General features: G+C 55.6%; 1 protein-coding gene across 1 annotated transcript in view; it reads left to right on the forward strand.

Moving 5' to 3' along the window:
* Positions 1 to 14,562, forward strand: part of OBSL1 (obscurin like cytoskeletal adaptor 1) — a 59,338-nt gene that overhangs the window by 7,375 nt on the left and 37,401 nt on the right. Inside the window, exons 3-8 of the mRNA XM_038422545.2 lie at positions 4,834 to 5,103; positions 6,390 to 6,650; positions 7,913 to 8,218; positions 8,668 to 8,943; positions 9,896 to 10,171; positions 12,762 to 13,034. Coding sequence (XP_038278473.1) covers positions 4,834 to 5,103; positions 6,390 to 6,650; positions 7,913 to 8,218; positions 8,668 to 8,943; positions 9,896 to 10,171; positions 12,762 to 13,034 — 1,662 coding nt within the window. The remainder of the gene's footprint in view (positions 1 to 4,833; positions 5,104 to 6,389; positions 6,651 to 7,912; positions 8,219 to 8,667; positions 8,944 to 9,895; positions 10,172 to 12,761; positions 13,035 to 14,562) is intronic.

The raw sequence follows: 14,562 nt of genomic DNA on the forward strand, positions 1-14,562 counted from the left end.
CCCCAATCTCCAGGCAGGTTTCAGAGTAGCAGCCGTGTTAGTCTGTATTCGCAAAAAGAAAAGGAGTACTTGTGGCACCTTAGAGACTAACAAATTTATTAGAGCATAAGCTTTCGTGAGCTACAGCTCACTTCATCGGATGCATTTGGTGGAAAAAACAGAGGGGAGATTGATATACACACACAGAGAACATGAAACAATGGGTTTATCATACACACTGTAAGGAGAAAAGGAGTACTTGTGGCACCTTAGAGACTAACAAATTTATTAGAGCATAATGAATAGGTCGGAGTATGAACAAGAGGCTACTAGGCAGCTCTCCAACACCACTTTCTACAAGCCATTACCCTCTGATCCAACTGAGAGTTACCAAAAGAAACTACAGCATTTGCTCAAGAAACTCCCTGAAAAAGCACAAGAACAAATACGCACAGACACACCCCTAGAACCCCGACCTGGGGTATTCTATCTGCTACCCAAGATCCATAAACCTGGAAATCCTGGACGCCCCATCATCTCAGGCATTGGCACCCTGACAGCAGGATTGTCTGGCTATGTAGACTCCCTCCTCAGGCCCTTCGTTACCAGCACTCCCAGCTATCTTCGAGACACCACTGACTTCCTGAGGAAACTACAGTCCATTGGTGATCTTCCTAAAAACACCATCCTGGCCACTATGGATGTAGAAGCCTCTACACCAACATTCCATACAAAGATGGACTACAAGCCATCAGGAACAGTATCCCCGATACTGTCACGGCTAACCTGGTGGCTGAACTTTGTGACTTTGTCCTCACCCATAACTATTTCACATTTGGTGACAATGTATACCTTCAAATCAGCGGCACTGCGATGGGTACCCGCATGGCCCCACTGTATGCCAACATTTTTATGGCCGACTTAGAACAACGCTTCCTCAGCTCTCGTCCCCTAATGCCCCTACTCTACTTGCGCTACATTGATGACATCTTCATCATCTGGACCCATGGAAAAGAAGCTCTTGAGGAATTCCACCATGATTTCAACAATTTCCATCCCACCATCAACCTCAGCCTGGACCAGTCCACACAAGAGATCCACTTCCTGGACACTACGGTGCTAATAAGCGATGGTCACATAAACACCACCCTATATCGGAAACCTACTGACCGCTATTCCTACCTACATGCCTCTAGCTTTTATCCAGATCATACCACTCGATCCATTGTCTACAGCCAAGCTCTACGATATAACCACATTTGCTCCAACCCCTCAGACAGAGACAAACACCTACAAGATCTCTATCATGCATTCCTACAACTACAATACCCACCTGCTGAAGTGAAGAAACAGATTGACAGAGCCAGAAGAGTACCCAGAAGTCACCTACTACAGGACAGGCGCAACAAAGAAAATAACAGAACGCCACTAGCCATCACCTTCAGCCCCCAACTAAAACCTCTCCAACGCATCATCAAGGATCTACAACCTATCCTGCAGGACGACCCATCACTCTCACAGATCTTGGGAGACAGGCCAGTCCTTGCTTACAGACAGCCCCCCAATCTGAAGCAAATACTCATACCAGCAACCACACACCACACAACAGAACCACTAACCCAGGAAACTATCCTTGCAACAAAGCCCGTTGCCAACTCTGTCCACATATCTATTCAGGGGACACCATCATAGGGCCTAATCACATCAGCCACACTATCAGAGGCTCGTTCACCTGCGCATCTACCAATGTGATATATGCCATCATGTGCCAGCAATGCCCCTCTGCCATGCACATTGGCCAAACTGGACAGTCTCTACGTAAAAGAATGAATGGACACAAATCAGACGTCAAGAATTATAACATTCAAAAACCAGTTGGAGAATACTTCAATCTCTCTGGTCACTTGATTACAGACCTAAGAGTGGCAATCCTTCAACAAAAAAGCTTCAAAAACAGACTCCAACGAGAGACTGCTGAATTGGAATTAATTTGCAAACTGGATACAATTAACTTAGGCTTGAATAGAGACTGGGAATGGATGAGTCATTACACAAAGTAAAACTATTTCCCCATGGTATTTCTCCCCCCCACCTCACCCCCCACTGTTCCTCTGATATTCTTGTTAACTGCTGGAATTAGCCTACCTTGCTTGTCACCATGAAAGGTTTTCCTCCTTCCCCCCCCTGCTGCTGGTGATGGCTTATCTAAGTGATCACTCTCCTTACAGTGTGCATGATAAACCCATTGTTTCATGTTCTCTGTGTGTGTATATAAATCTCTCCTCTGTTTTTTCCACCAAATGCATCCGATGAAGTGAGCTGTAGCTCACGAAAGCTTATGCTCTAATAAATTTGTTAGTCTCTAAGGTGCCACAAGTACTCCTTTTCTTTTTGCAAATACAGACTAACACGGCTGCTACTCTAAAAGAATATCTGAGGAACAGTGGGGGGTGGGGTGCGGGGGAGAAATAACATGGGGAAATAGTTTTACTTTGTGTAATGACTCATCCATTCCCAGTCTCTATTCAAGCCTAAGTTAATTGTATCCAGTTTGCAAATTAATTCCAATTCAGCAGTCTCTTGTTGGAGTCTGGTTTTGAAGCTTTTTTGTTGAAGGATAGCCACTCTTAGGTCTGTAATCGAGTGACCAGAGAGATTGAATCTCCAGGCAGTTATCCATGGTCCAGGCTGCTAGGTGAGGTCACACATGGTCATCTGCAACAACACCCCCTCCCACCCCTTGGTTACACATGCAGCACACAGGGAAACTGAGGCACAAACAGGGTCCATGCAAAACACTAAGAACATTTCCCACTTCATCATACCTGGCCATGTATCCTTTCTGGCGCTGAGCCAGGAGCCAGCTTGGGTGGGAGGGGGTCGATGTGTTGGGGGGGGAGCTGTGAGCTATTAGTGACAATCTCCCAGGGAAGTGCTGAGTGGGTTTGGCCCTGAGCGCGTGGGGCTGGGAGCCAAGCATCTGTGCTGGAAGTGTTTCCCTCCCTCCCTGCCCAGCATGTGCTGAGCCCCCAAGAAGGCAGCCAGGAACAGGGGGTGACTCACTCCTCGGCAGGCCCCAAGGGAGGGTGCTTGAGGCTGCGACGGGGAGACTGTGGGTGGTGGATGCCGCACCCAGGGGCAACATGCTGAGCTCCCCTGAAAGTCGGCCCTTGGTGAGGCCGTGGGGAGTTATGCTTGTGAAGGCCAAGGAGGCAAACCTGGCGGGCGGGTGTGTGGGGGGCGTGAGAGCGAGTGATTGGCGGGGGCCCACCCACCAGTCCTGGACCACCCACAGAGTCGGAGCCTATGCCTGCTTGCCAGCGCCGGAGATGAAGGGAGCTCAAAGCACAGGGCTGGCCTTCGGGGGACATTGGTTCCTCCCACGGAATCCCCCTGTCACCGCTTCCCCTTCATTATGGCTCCCGAATCCTATCAGTCATTAATTGAACTACAGCAACCTTCCTTTACTGCCAGCTAACAGTCACGCCTTCCCGTACGCCCAGCGGGTGTGCCTCAGCCAGCCCTGGCTCCCCTCCTAGGTGAAGGCTGCATCTGCTCCCACCCCACGTCTTTCAGCTCTTAATGGTGCAGCAGCGACACACGCGCTTCGCCACAGCCCCAGATGCCATCCCCCTCCCCCCCACATTTGTCTAGGGGCTGGCGACACGTAAAACGCAACGGGAGAGGTTCTCCCATTGACAACGACCTAGCACTGTCTACACCAGGGCTGAGGTTGGTAGAACTTAGTACATCGGTTGTGTGGATTTTTCAGCCCCGAGCGATGATTTCTACTGACTTCATTTCCCAGTGTAGACCCGGCCTTACACTTGTGTTACATGTGTGTTGCTGGAGCAGTTGGGGTTCCCAGTGGGGCTCAGGGCCCCGTTGTGCTGGGTGTTGCCCAGACAGGCAGTGACAAGGCAGTCACCATAAAGGCATTGGCAGGATGGGCTGGTTTGGGCCTCCCTTGAACTATGCCTGTATGGTTTGTATTAGCATCATCAGGTTCGAAGGGACCGCAAGGGTCAGGTAGGATGGCCCCCTGCCGTGATGCAGGATTTGCTGGGTTTAACTCAGCCCAGACAGACAGCTACCCAGCCTCCAGGGAAGGAGCTTCCCCGCGACTCTGGGGGATCCATTTCCTAGGCACAGTGTCTGTCACTCTGCACTGGGGCTTGGAAAGTGTAATGCTAATCAAGCCACAGAAACACCCTGGCCTGCCCAGCGGTGTGCAGGGCCCTGCCCAGTGGGGCCCAGCCCTTTGGAGGCTGAGAGGGGCCCAGGGAGTTTGGAGCAGCGGTGTCTCTCCAGGGGGGCCGGTGACAGCATGAAGAGCTGACAGCAGGGGGCTGAGCGCTGAACATACGAAGTGCCACCCACTGTGTCGCCTGCCACCTCTCAAAATAACCCGCTGGGAATGGAGAGCTTTTGGCTGCCCCCGCCCTGGAACAGACGACTCTGGGCAGGGGCTGGGCCAGGCTGACTCCTGAGCTGGGTGCCCAGGGGACTGGACAGGCCTGCACGGGAAGGAGAATGAAGGGTGGGGGCCCAGGACTGCTGCTTGCTGGCCAAGTGAGGGGTCTGCGCTCAGTCATGGGGCAGGAGGTGGCCTCATGGATTGGCTCTCGCCTGGTTGCAGAAGCGGGGTTCAGCTAGCTCACTCTTTCCATGTCTTTTCAAAGTTGCCCCCTGCTGGTTGCCCAATGGGCTGGGTGCGTTGTGGGGCTTTTGCTTTCCTCTGACACAGCTCTTGTGGGATCTGGGCTTGCTGCGGTGGTGGCCCCGTCCAGGCTGGACCCGTCCTGGGCCCAGCGTGCTCTCTGCAGTTCCTGTCTCTCTCTTGCTTGGCACCAGAGCACCAGGTGCGGTTCCAGTTGCAGCTGGAGGATGTGGAGGTGCAGGAGTGTGAGGACGCCGTTCTGGAGTGCAAGGTGCCCCTGGAAACCATCCCCACGGCCTGGTACCTGGAGGACAAGCAGCTGCAGCCAAGCCACAAGTATGTGATTGAGGAGCAGGGCCTGGTGCGACGCCTGACCATCCGTGACGCCCGCGCTGATGACGACGGCATCTACCTCTGCGAGATGAAGGACAAAGGGCGCAGCATTGCTGAAGTCTCAGTCAGAGGTGAGAGGGATGGGCCCAGGGTGCATGGAGTCTGAGCAGAGGGACATGGAGACCGTCTTCCCTGTGCCACTTGCTGCTGCAGCCCCCTGCCCTGCCTGGTCCTGCTTCTCACTGCCCTGTCCCTGACACCCAGCCTGTCGCCCGCTGCCCTGACCCTGTTGTCACGGCATCCCCAGGCGATGCTCTGTAGCTGCTCCCTATGAAGCCAGGCAGGACTCTGGGGGAGTCTCCTCTTGGGAGCAGCCTGTCCCCAGGACACACAGCTCACCCGGCTCCCCCCTTCCTGGGTCTGACCTCGGAGCATCCAGCATCCTCTGCCCCTCCCTGCGCTTCCCACAGCGAGTCCGCCCAGGCGGGGTCCTGGGGGGCCAGAGGGTCCTGCCCCCCAACTCCGTAGTCAGACGGGACTCTCAGCCAGCCAGTAAAACAGAAGGTTTATTAATGACAGGAACATGGTCTAAACCAGAGCTAGTAGGTACAGAGAACCGAACCCCTCAGCTGGGTCCATTTTGGGGGGCAGTGAGCCAGACAACCATGTCTGCACTTCACTCCATGTCCCCAGCCAGCCCCAAACTGAAACTCTCCCCAGCCCTCGTCCTCTGGGCTTTGTCCCTTTCCCGGGCCAGGAGGGCACTGGATTCCTTTGTTCTCCAACCCTTTAGCTCTCACCTTGCAGGGGGGAAGGGCCCAGGCCATCAGGTGCCAGGAAACAGGGTGTCGGCCATTCTCTGTGTCCAGACCCCTGCCCACACCTGCCCTCTAGGGCTCTGCAACGATCATACATCCTCATCCCACCACCTAGATACTTAAGAGCTGCATAGGGGAAACTGAGGCACCCCCACTCTATTCAGAGGAAACATTAAGAACAGTCCCACTTCATCACACCTGTCCATGACACCCAGCCTGTTGCTCACTGCCCTGCCTGGTCCTGCTTCTCACTGCCCTGACCCTGTTACCCTGTACTTCGCACCCAGCCAGTCACTCGTTGTCTTCCCTGGTCCTGCCTTTCCCCTGCCCTGTCCCTGCCACCAACCAGCCAACGCCTGTCCCAGCTGCCCAACCTGCCCCATAGTACTCTGCCTCGGCTCCCAGCCTGTCCATTCCTGCCCCGCTTTCTTTGCCTCAAGCCAGCCCCATTCCTGACACCCCCCTTTCTTGCTGCTGAATTTCCTGCTCCTGCACCCCTCGGGCCCCAGGCTCCCCATGTCCCTCCCAGCTCCGCAGCCCCAGGGTCCCAAGCTGCTCGCTCGCATGTGACTCTGGGCCTTTCCTGGACACTCTCCCAGGGGTGATCGTGAAGCGGCTCCCACGAAAGCTGGATGTCATGGAGGGGGAGAATGCTGCCTTCTGTGTGGAGACCCGGGACGCTGTGGAGGGAATCTGCTGGAGCCGGAATGGGCTGGAGCTGCGGGAGACACCATGCACCGTGCTGAAGAGCTTTGGCAAAACCCACCTGCTGGTCCTGGTGCACGTGACGCGGGAGGACGCTGGGGTCATCTCCTTCAGCGTGGGGGAGTCGCAGACGTCAGCCCAGCTCCGCATCAAATGTGAGCACCCCACCAGGGGGGTGGCACTTCTCTGGAGCATCGAGCCCATCAGTCTGTGGGTCAGGGTCCCCCTGCTCTAGGGCTGCATTGGAGCCAGTGTCCCCTAGAGGGGAAAGGCCCAGTACTCCATTAGGGACCTCTGGGCTTTTCGCCTTCCTCTACAGCTTGGGCTGTGGCTCACTTGCTCGGATCATCTGGGCACTTCTCCCTAATCAGTTCCCTGCCACGGTGGGGCTTGGGCTGTTGGTGGCCCCTCGGTCTCTCCTGTTTGCTGCCTGTGGCCACAGCTTGGTCTCCTGAGGGTCAAAACGCTTGAGTCTAACTCAAACCTTTGGGTTTAATATGGGGGTATCTGGGTAAAAATGAAGGGCCTGTGATCGGTGATCTGATCCCTTCTGGCCTTAGACCCATTGACATCTGTGAAACTAGCATGGTGCTCCCAGTGGTGATGCATGAGCGTGAACACCAACCTCAGGGGGATGGGTACAAACCAGGGCACAAACCCCATGTTGGCTGTGAGCTCTAAACTTGGATTTCACCAACCTCCTGTGCCTAGTGCAAACTCCTCAGGCACTTTACCAGCCTTAACACATAGTTACAGAAAGTCCCCTTGGTACGCCAATCTGTCTCGTCACCAGGTGAGCCTAGCTCTGTGACAGGCGGCCTCTTATGCCAAGGATCACAGCAATATTCAGGTTACTTCCAGTCCCAAAGGACCAGTCACTTACCCCAGGTTACTTGTGCTTTAGGTTTCACACTGAAGACGATGCTTGTAGTCAGTCCTGTAGTAACTATATGAGGGTTTATTAAGTAGAAAAAGGAAATGAGTTATTTACAAGGTTAAACCAGGTGAACATAGACACACAAATGACTTACAGGCTTAGGTTTCAAAAGGTGATGTAGGTTTCTATAATCAGCCAGCTCTATGTGTAGCTTTGGGGCTAACCCAGGCTAAGCATCTGGGGATCTCTTGCTTATGCTTAGAAACACCTTGATCATTTTTATAAAGCTGATGCAGGAGTATTTGAATAGTCCATGTGTCCAGAGCAGCGTATCCGTCCCCTGAAGCTGGGTTGGAGTCGGTGCCCCCAGAGGGGAAGGCGTTGTATCCCATTCCTGGTCCCCTGATGCCAGGAGGCCCTTGAACTGGGGATCGGGGATGGCAGCCCCCAGAGGGGAAGGCCCCATGTCTCAGCTGGTTGCTTACCCGCTCGGTCGACATCTCAGAGCAGGGAGCTAAGCAGATGTGGGGTTTGTGTTAGGTGCAAAGCGTGTTCCCCCGAGCGCGCCCGTGGCCGCCGAGATGAGCACGGACCGCAACAACGCTGCCCTCCTGACGTGGTGCCCCGGGCCTGATGTGCACAGGAGCCCCCCCAGCAGCTACGTCCTGGAGCGGCAGGAGGCTAGCACGGCCGAGTGGGTGCAGTGTCTTACCACGGACCTGGCCAGCATGGTGGAGGTGCTGGGGGATAGCGTGCCTGCCGAGGCAGACTACTGCTTCCGCATATGTGCTGTCAACAAGTACGGGAGGAGCAGGCCCGTGGAATTTCCTGGCTCTGTGCACCTTGGTACGTACTACAGCCCTCTGGGGCCTGTTCCCTTCCTGAGCTTGCTCCCTCCAGGCCCTGCTCCTGCCTGAGCCCTGCCAGACACAGCTGGATGCCAGGATGCTGGGAATTACAGCCTGCTTTGGCTTGTGCAGAGCACTGATTGACCGAGTCCAGTGTCGGTCCAGTGACCTCTTCTTCCCAACACCGAATGGGATGGGGCCATGGCCCAGGCCCACCAGCTGAAGGGCACTTGCCTGGGGAGCTGGCCCATTGCTGGAGGGCAGCCCCTGGACCTGCACCCAGTGGCTGGAGGGCAGCTCCCTGGTCCCGCACCCGGCATGCTAGCGGCCAGCTCAGAGGGCTGAGTGGGTAATGTGACCCATGGCAAAGGGCTGAAGGGCAGAGGGGCCAGAGCTCTGCCCGAGGTATTGTCCGTCTCTAGCTGAGGACCCTGCACTGTGCTCTAGTCCCTGTAGCCTGCGTGCGGAGAGCCCTGAAGGACGTGCAGGTGCAGGTGGGCCAGGATGCCCAGTTCTCCCTGGAGCTCTCGGCCTCCGTGGCAGGGAACTGGTTCCTGAACAGGGCGAAGCTGCAGGAGGAAGAGGAAGGCCAGAGCTACTGCATAAAGCGCAGCGGGACCGAGCACTCCCTGCTGCTCCGTGGTGTGCGGCTGGCGGAAAGTGGGGCCGAGGTCACGTTTGTGTCCAGCGGCGTGCGGGACTCTGCCACTCTGTGGGTGCAAGGTAAGCACTCTCCTGCTGCGGATCAGCCCCCAAACCGGGGGGCAGGGGGCACTACATCCAGGCTACAGACCACCCTCCTGGGATATCAGCTGAGATCACTGAGCTGAGGGGATGAACCAGGCAGCATGAACTCAAGAGTTACAACAAGGGCCTGCCCTTCCTACACACCTGTCCTCCCAGCAGCTCAGAGTCCTTGGCAAAGGCCAAATAATCCTCCCAGCCTGTGGGAGGTGGGGGAGGGACAGGTAGGGACCACTTCACCCAGCAATGTAATGCAGCCCCCTCTGGCCTGGGTGGTGGCAGCTGTTTTGGGGACATTTGGCTAGGGTGCTAATCCTTCTTTCACCACAGCCTCTTCAGCATCCAGAGGCATCTGACATAGCTCCTGTTGCTTCCCTGGCCTGCGGGAGCCCTCTCCCTCCCCGCGGAGTGCATGCTGCTTGCTTAGGCCCAGGGCATCTCCCTGTGCTGAGCCCACAGGAGGGAATGCTGGTTCGGCCAGGGAGAGGCTGTGCTGGGCTCCCTGGGGTGGCAGCAGGTTCTCACCTGCCCTGCTGGGGCTGGGAGCAATCTGCCCTGGGCTCCAGTGTGAAGATGCAGCCTTGTGAGACACGAGCGAGACCTGTGTCTGCAGCAGGCTGTGCTCTGGGGTGGGGGTGGAGCATTGCATGCTGGGTGCTACAATCTCCAGGGGCTGCACCGCTGAACGATGCAGGGGAGAGCGGCTCCTGGCCATCTGGCAGCCTGGCCTGCGGTGGGATGGGCTGAGCAGCAGGGAGCTGGCCTCCGTGGGATGCCAGGCAGCGTGCGCTGTCTTACAGAGCCTGATATCATGGACCAACCTGCATAGGGCCTATCCCAGGGCCTGCTGGGACCCGGGGCATTGTCCTGGCTGCCCTGTGAGAGCAAGGACTCGCCTCCATTCTCTGATCATTCACGATGACTCTCTCAGCCCCGCAGGTGCGCATCGCCCCGGTGCCCGAGGCCCAGCGCCTCCGGGAGCTCCTGGCAGGGCTGCCCTTGCTCTTGGAGTGTGAGGTCTCCACGCCCGACGCCCCTGTGCGGTGGCTCAAGGACGGGGAGGCTGTGCCCTCGGACAATGTCGTCACCCTGCAGGCAGAAGGCTGCACCAGGAGGCTGTGTATCCACTCTGCCCGCCCCTCGGATGCTGGGACATACACGTGTGATGCAGGCGAGGATGCGCTGAGCTTCACATTGACCGTGACTGGTGAGCTGGGGGCTGGCCCTCAGGAGTCCTGCGCCCCCGCCCCTCCTATAGGTTCCTTGCAGACATGGGCTCAGGGCATTAGAGCTGGAGACGTCCCATCACATCCTAGCAGGCCCAAGGCAGATGTGTGGCCCTGAGACCCCTTTCTCTCCTCCTGCCCCATTCACCCCCACTCAGCCTCTCTTCCTCACTGCCTCTCCCCCAGAGACCTGCCTTCTCTAGCCTTCACAGGCGCCTCTGGCCATTGAAATCAAATCCTCTGGAGCTGCCACAGCTGGATTCTGTCCACTGCCCCGGGGAGGCCTATGGCCATGTGAGCCCCAGGAGCTCAACCACCCTGCTGGGTGGTAAGCAGAGGGCAAGTGAGTGGCAGCTGCCCCCTGTGAATCACTGCTGCCTGCTCGCGGAGTGAGGGAGCTGTGGTTGTGCCCACGGGGGATGATCTCCCAAGGCTGCTGGCCGCTGGCAGCACACGGTCTCCACGCTGGGCTGCAGGCTAATGACTTACCCACCCCTTCTTGTTACCTGGAGTGCCCAGTTCCTTGTCTGGACACCTGCAGTGTACCCCACTCTACTGTTATCTGGACACCCGCAGTGCACCCCAGGTTACTGGCTTCATCTCCCTTCAGCACTGGCCTCTTATCGCAAAGCACTTAGGATCTGTTTACAGTGCAAAGAAAACCAAACCAAACCCTGCAACAGTGAGTCTCAAACCATGGGTCACTGACTGGGGCTCGTGCTACATGGCTGTAAGTAGCAGCGTGGCTGTTCCCGCTCAGGCTGCAGCTGGGCTCTGAACCCCAGCTGGGTTTCAGAGCCTAACTGGAGCCCATGCGGGAATGTGTACACTGCTCCTTTTAGCCCCAGAGCGTGAGTCCTACAAGTCAGGTGACTCAGGCTCACTGTAGATGTGCTTCAGAGTAGCAGCCGTGTTAGTCTGTATTCGCAAAAAGAAAAGGAGTACTTGTGGCACCTTAGAGACTAACAAATTTATTAGAGCATAAGCTTTCGTGAGCTACAGCTCACTTCATCGGATGCATTTGGTGGAAAAAACAGAGGAGAGATTTATATACACACACACAGAGAACATGAAACAATGGGTTTATCATACACACTGTAAGGAGAGTGATCACTTAAGATAAGCCATCACCAACAGCAGGGGGGGGAAGGCTAAGCCTACCTGCTTGTCACCATGAAAGGTTTTCCTCCTTCCCCCCCCTGCTGTTGGTGATGGCTTATCTTAAGTGATCACTCTCCTTACAGTGTGTATGATAAACCCATTGTTTCATGTTCTCTGTGTGTGTGTGTATATAAATCTCTCCTCTGTTTTTTCCACCAAATGCATCCGATGAAGTGAGCTGTAGCTCACGAAAGCTTATGCTCTAATAAATTTGTTAGTCTCTAAGGTGCCACAAGTACTCCTTTTCTTTTTGTAGATGTGCTGTAAGATTACATCTACACTGCAAAGGAAAAACCCACAGCTGGCCTGTTTTAGCTGACTTAGGCAGTGGGGCTCAAGCATCCGGGGCTGTTTCCTTATGGTGTAGACTTCCAGGCTCGGGCTGCAGCCTGAGCTCTGGAATCCTCCTACCTCGCAGGGTCCTAGATCCTGGGCTCCAGGCCGAGCCAGGAAATCTATACTGCAGTGTAACAGCCCCTTAGCCTGAACCCCGCTACCCAAGGCGGCTGGCCTGGGCCAGCCTGGGTGTCTAATTGCAGTGTAGACATACCCTTAGTCATGTCTATAATAAAACCAAACAGAAGATTATTTAACAGAGCTTGAGATAAAAATTCACATACAAGCATGTAAAAGGGTTTGGAAACATCAGGTTACAAGGGAAAGAAAAACATAGCACGCAATCAGAGCCTGGACTTGCTGACTCTTCCTGTCTCACCCAATGGTCAGTCTGTCCAACACTGGGCCAGTCCACTGAGCTGGGATCTGCCTCTGCAGAGACACGTCTGCTGGCAGGGCACCTCCTCTGGATGGGGAAGCTTTTGCACCCTGGCTCCTTCTCGTACACAGCCGCAGACCTTTGTCTCTTTTCATAAGCCAGGCTCCAGCTCAGCCCAAGGGTCCCCCGGTCAGAGGCTTTTCCTGCGGCTCTTTTGTCTTTGTAAATGCTCGGCCTGCATCTGGCCCAGCCTGTAAACCCAGGGCTGGGCTGGGTCAGTTGTTCTCACTCTTCACCGAATTAGCTGAGCCCCGGCCACCTCAGGTGACTGGCTGCACCGCCAGCAGGTCTGGCGCATCATGCTCTACATTTTACACATCTCTTCCAGCAGTGCCCGTGCTGTAACTCACTCAGCTCGTACTTAGCGTTCAGCAGGAACTGCACAACTCTCCACAGTGGGCTCTCACTAGCCGCTCAGGCATGGTGTGATATGCCTGCCTGGCCACGGCTGCCCTCACCAGCGGCGGAACCCAAGTGTGCTCCAGTTCCCCTCAGTCGATGGGCACTGGAAGCCCCTTGTAATAATGAGCAATAACCTCCAGTACTGAGGAATGGGTGGGGCGGCTGGCTGTGAGTGACGCAGCCCAGCCCAGCCGGCAGCCTCTCTGCTGAGTCCGTCCTGTCCCCCTTCCCAGAGCCATCCGTAAGGATCGTCAGCTCTAACGAGGACGCCGCACACACCTACCTGGCCTCGGAGCGCATGGTGCTGGCGTGCGAGCTGTCCCATGCCAATGCCCCAGTGCAGTGGTACAAGGACGGGGTGGAGGTGGAGGAGGGCGAGGGCCTGCTCTTGGAGTGCGAAGGGCCCCATCACAGGCTCGTCATCCCCTCAGCCCAGCCACAGGACACAGGCGAGTTTGTGTGTGATGCGGGCGGCGACTCCGTCTTCTACAACATCACGGTGACAGGTGGGTTGATCCCAGTTCACTGGCATAGGTGCTGCGGGTCTCTGTCCGTCTGTCTGAGGCATTTCAATAGCTGTGTCGCTGCAGTGTCCACATGCTCAGCCCCTTTGCCCTCCGTCCCTCGGTCTGTCCAGCTCTTTCCCCTCTTTGTGCTTTGTTGCTCTGCCCTCATCCTCCCTGGCCACAGCGTCTCTTGTCCTCGCTCCCCTCCATCAGAAAGCTAGTCACACAAACACATTCCTGGCCCAGCACGTCCTCCCCATCAGCTGTCTTCTGCTGCAGCTTCAATATCCGTGAGCTGAGATTAGCTGGAGGGACCCATCAGGAGCGGGTGAGGCTGAGGATTCGGGGCCTGGGCTTGCCAGCTCTGCTCACACTGAGAGAGATCACTGGAGGGAAAATGTTTTATTGCCCTTTGCTCTCTTTTACTCCATTGCTACTAGTTGCACCCCTCGACTTGCAATCCCTCCTCTCCAGCCAGCGGTTAACAGAGCGCTCTGTGGCGAGGGGACTGGGCTGGGGTCATGCTGCTATACAGGGAGGTGATGGGAGCCTGCTGCCCTTTGTAAGATAAGCAGTGTGTGGTCTGGCCACACAGTGGATGGGGGACCAGTGAGGAAGGACCAGGTGGTGCTTTCAGTGACACAGTAGATTGCGCTGGTCACTGCGACATACTAAGCCCCATCACTCTCTTCAGTTCCCTCCTGAGGTCTCCCTTATGTCCCTGAGCTCCTCCCCCGCCTGCCGAGCTGCCTGTTCCCAGGAGAGACACAGACTGTAACCTAAGTAACACTGTGCACTCCAGAACCTGCCCCGGGGCTGGCAGCGCAGGTGGGACTCTGTCACCGTCATTCCCCACCTCTGCCTGCACTTCAGCTAACGGCTAGGCTGGGGCAGGGACCCACCTGCCAGCACCATGTGCCACCCTCTGCTGTAGAAGGAATGTGTCAGTCTCACTGCGATAAAGCCCCTGGCTCAGTTGTACAGGCAAAGGCAAGAACCCCGACATCCTGGCCAAATGTCAACGTAGATGAAACCACCCTGCCTCCCTAATGCCTCTCTGCAGCATCTCTGTTCTAACAGACAAAGTACAGGCTGACGAACTAATGGGTGTCCCAGTCAAATTCCACAGGGAGCCGGACGAGCAGCTCCTTGCACTCCTATTGGTAATGTGTAGGGGGAAAGCTGCATTGGTAGGGGGTGGGGAGGCTTGACCTTGAGTGACATGCGCTGGGGGTCTCATGCTGTCCGGACTAAAACATCCTTGGAATTACTAAATATTATAGGTTTCAGAGTAGCAGCCGTGTTAGTCTGTATTCGCAAAAAGAAAAGGAGTACTTGTGGCACCTTAGAGACTAACAAATTTATTAGAGCATAAGCTTTCGTGAGCTACAGCTCACTTCATCGAATGCATCTGATGAAGTGAGCTGTAGCTCACGAAAGCTTATGCTCTAATAAATTCGTTAGTCTCTAAGGTGCCACAAGTACTCCTTTTTTTAAATATTATAGATGACAATTCCCTAACTCAAAA

Source organism: Dermochelys coriacea, chromosome 11, assembly GCF_009764565.3.
Source record: "Dermochelys coriacea isolate rDerCor1 chromosome 11, rDerCor1.pri.v4, whole genome shotgun sequence".
In the NCBI taxonomy this organism is placed as follows: domain Eukaryota; kingdom Metazoa; phylum Chordata; order Testudines; family Dermochelyidae; genus Dermochelys; species Dermochelys coriacea.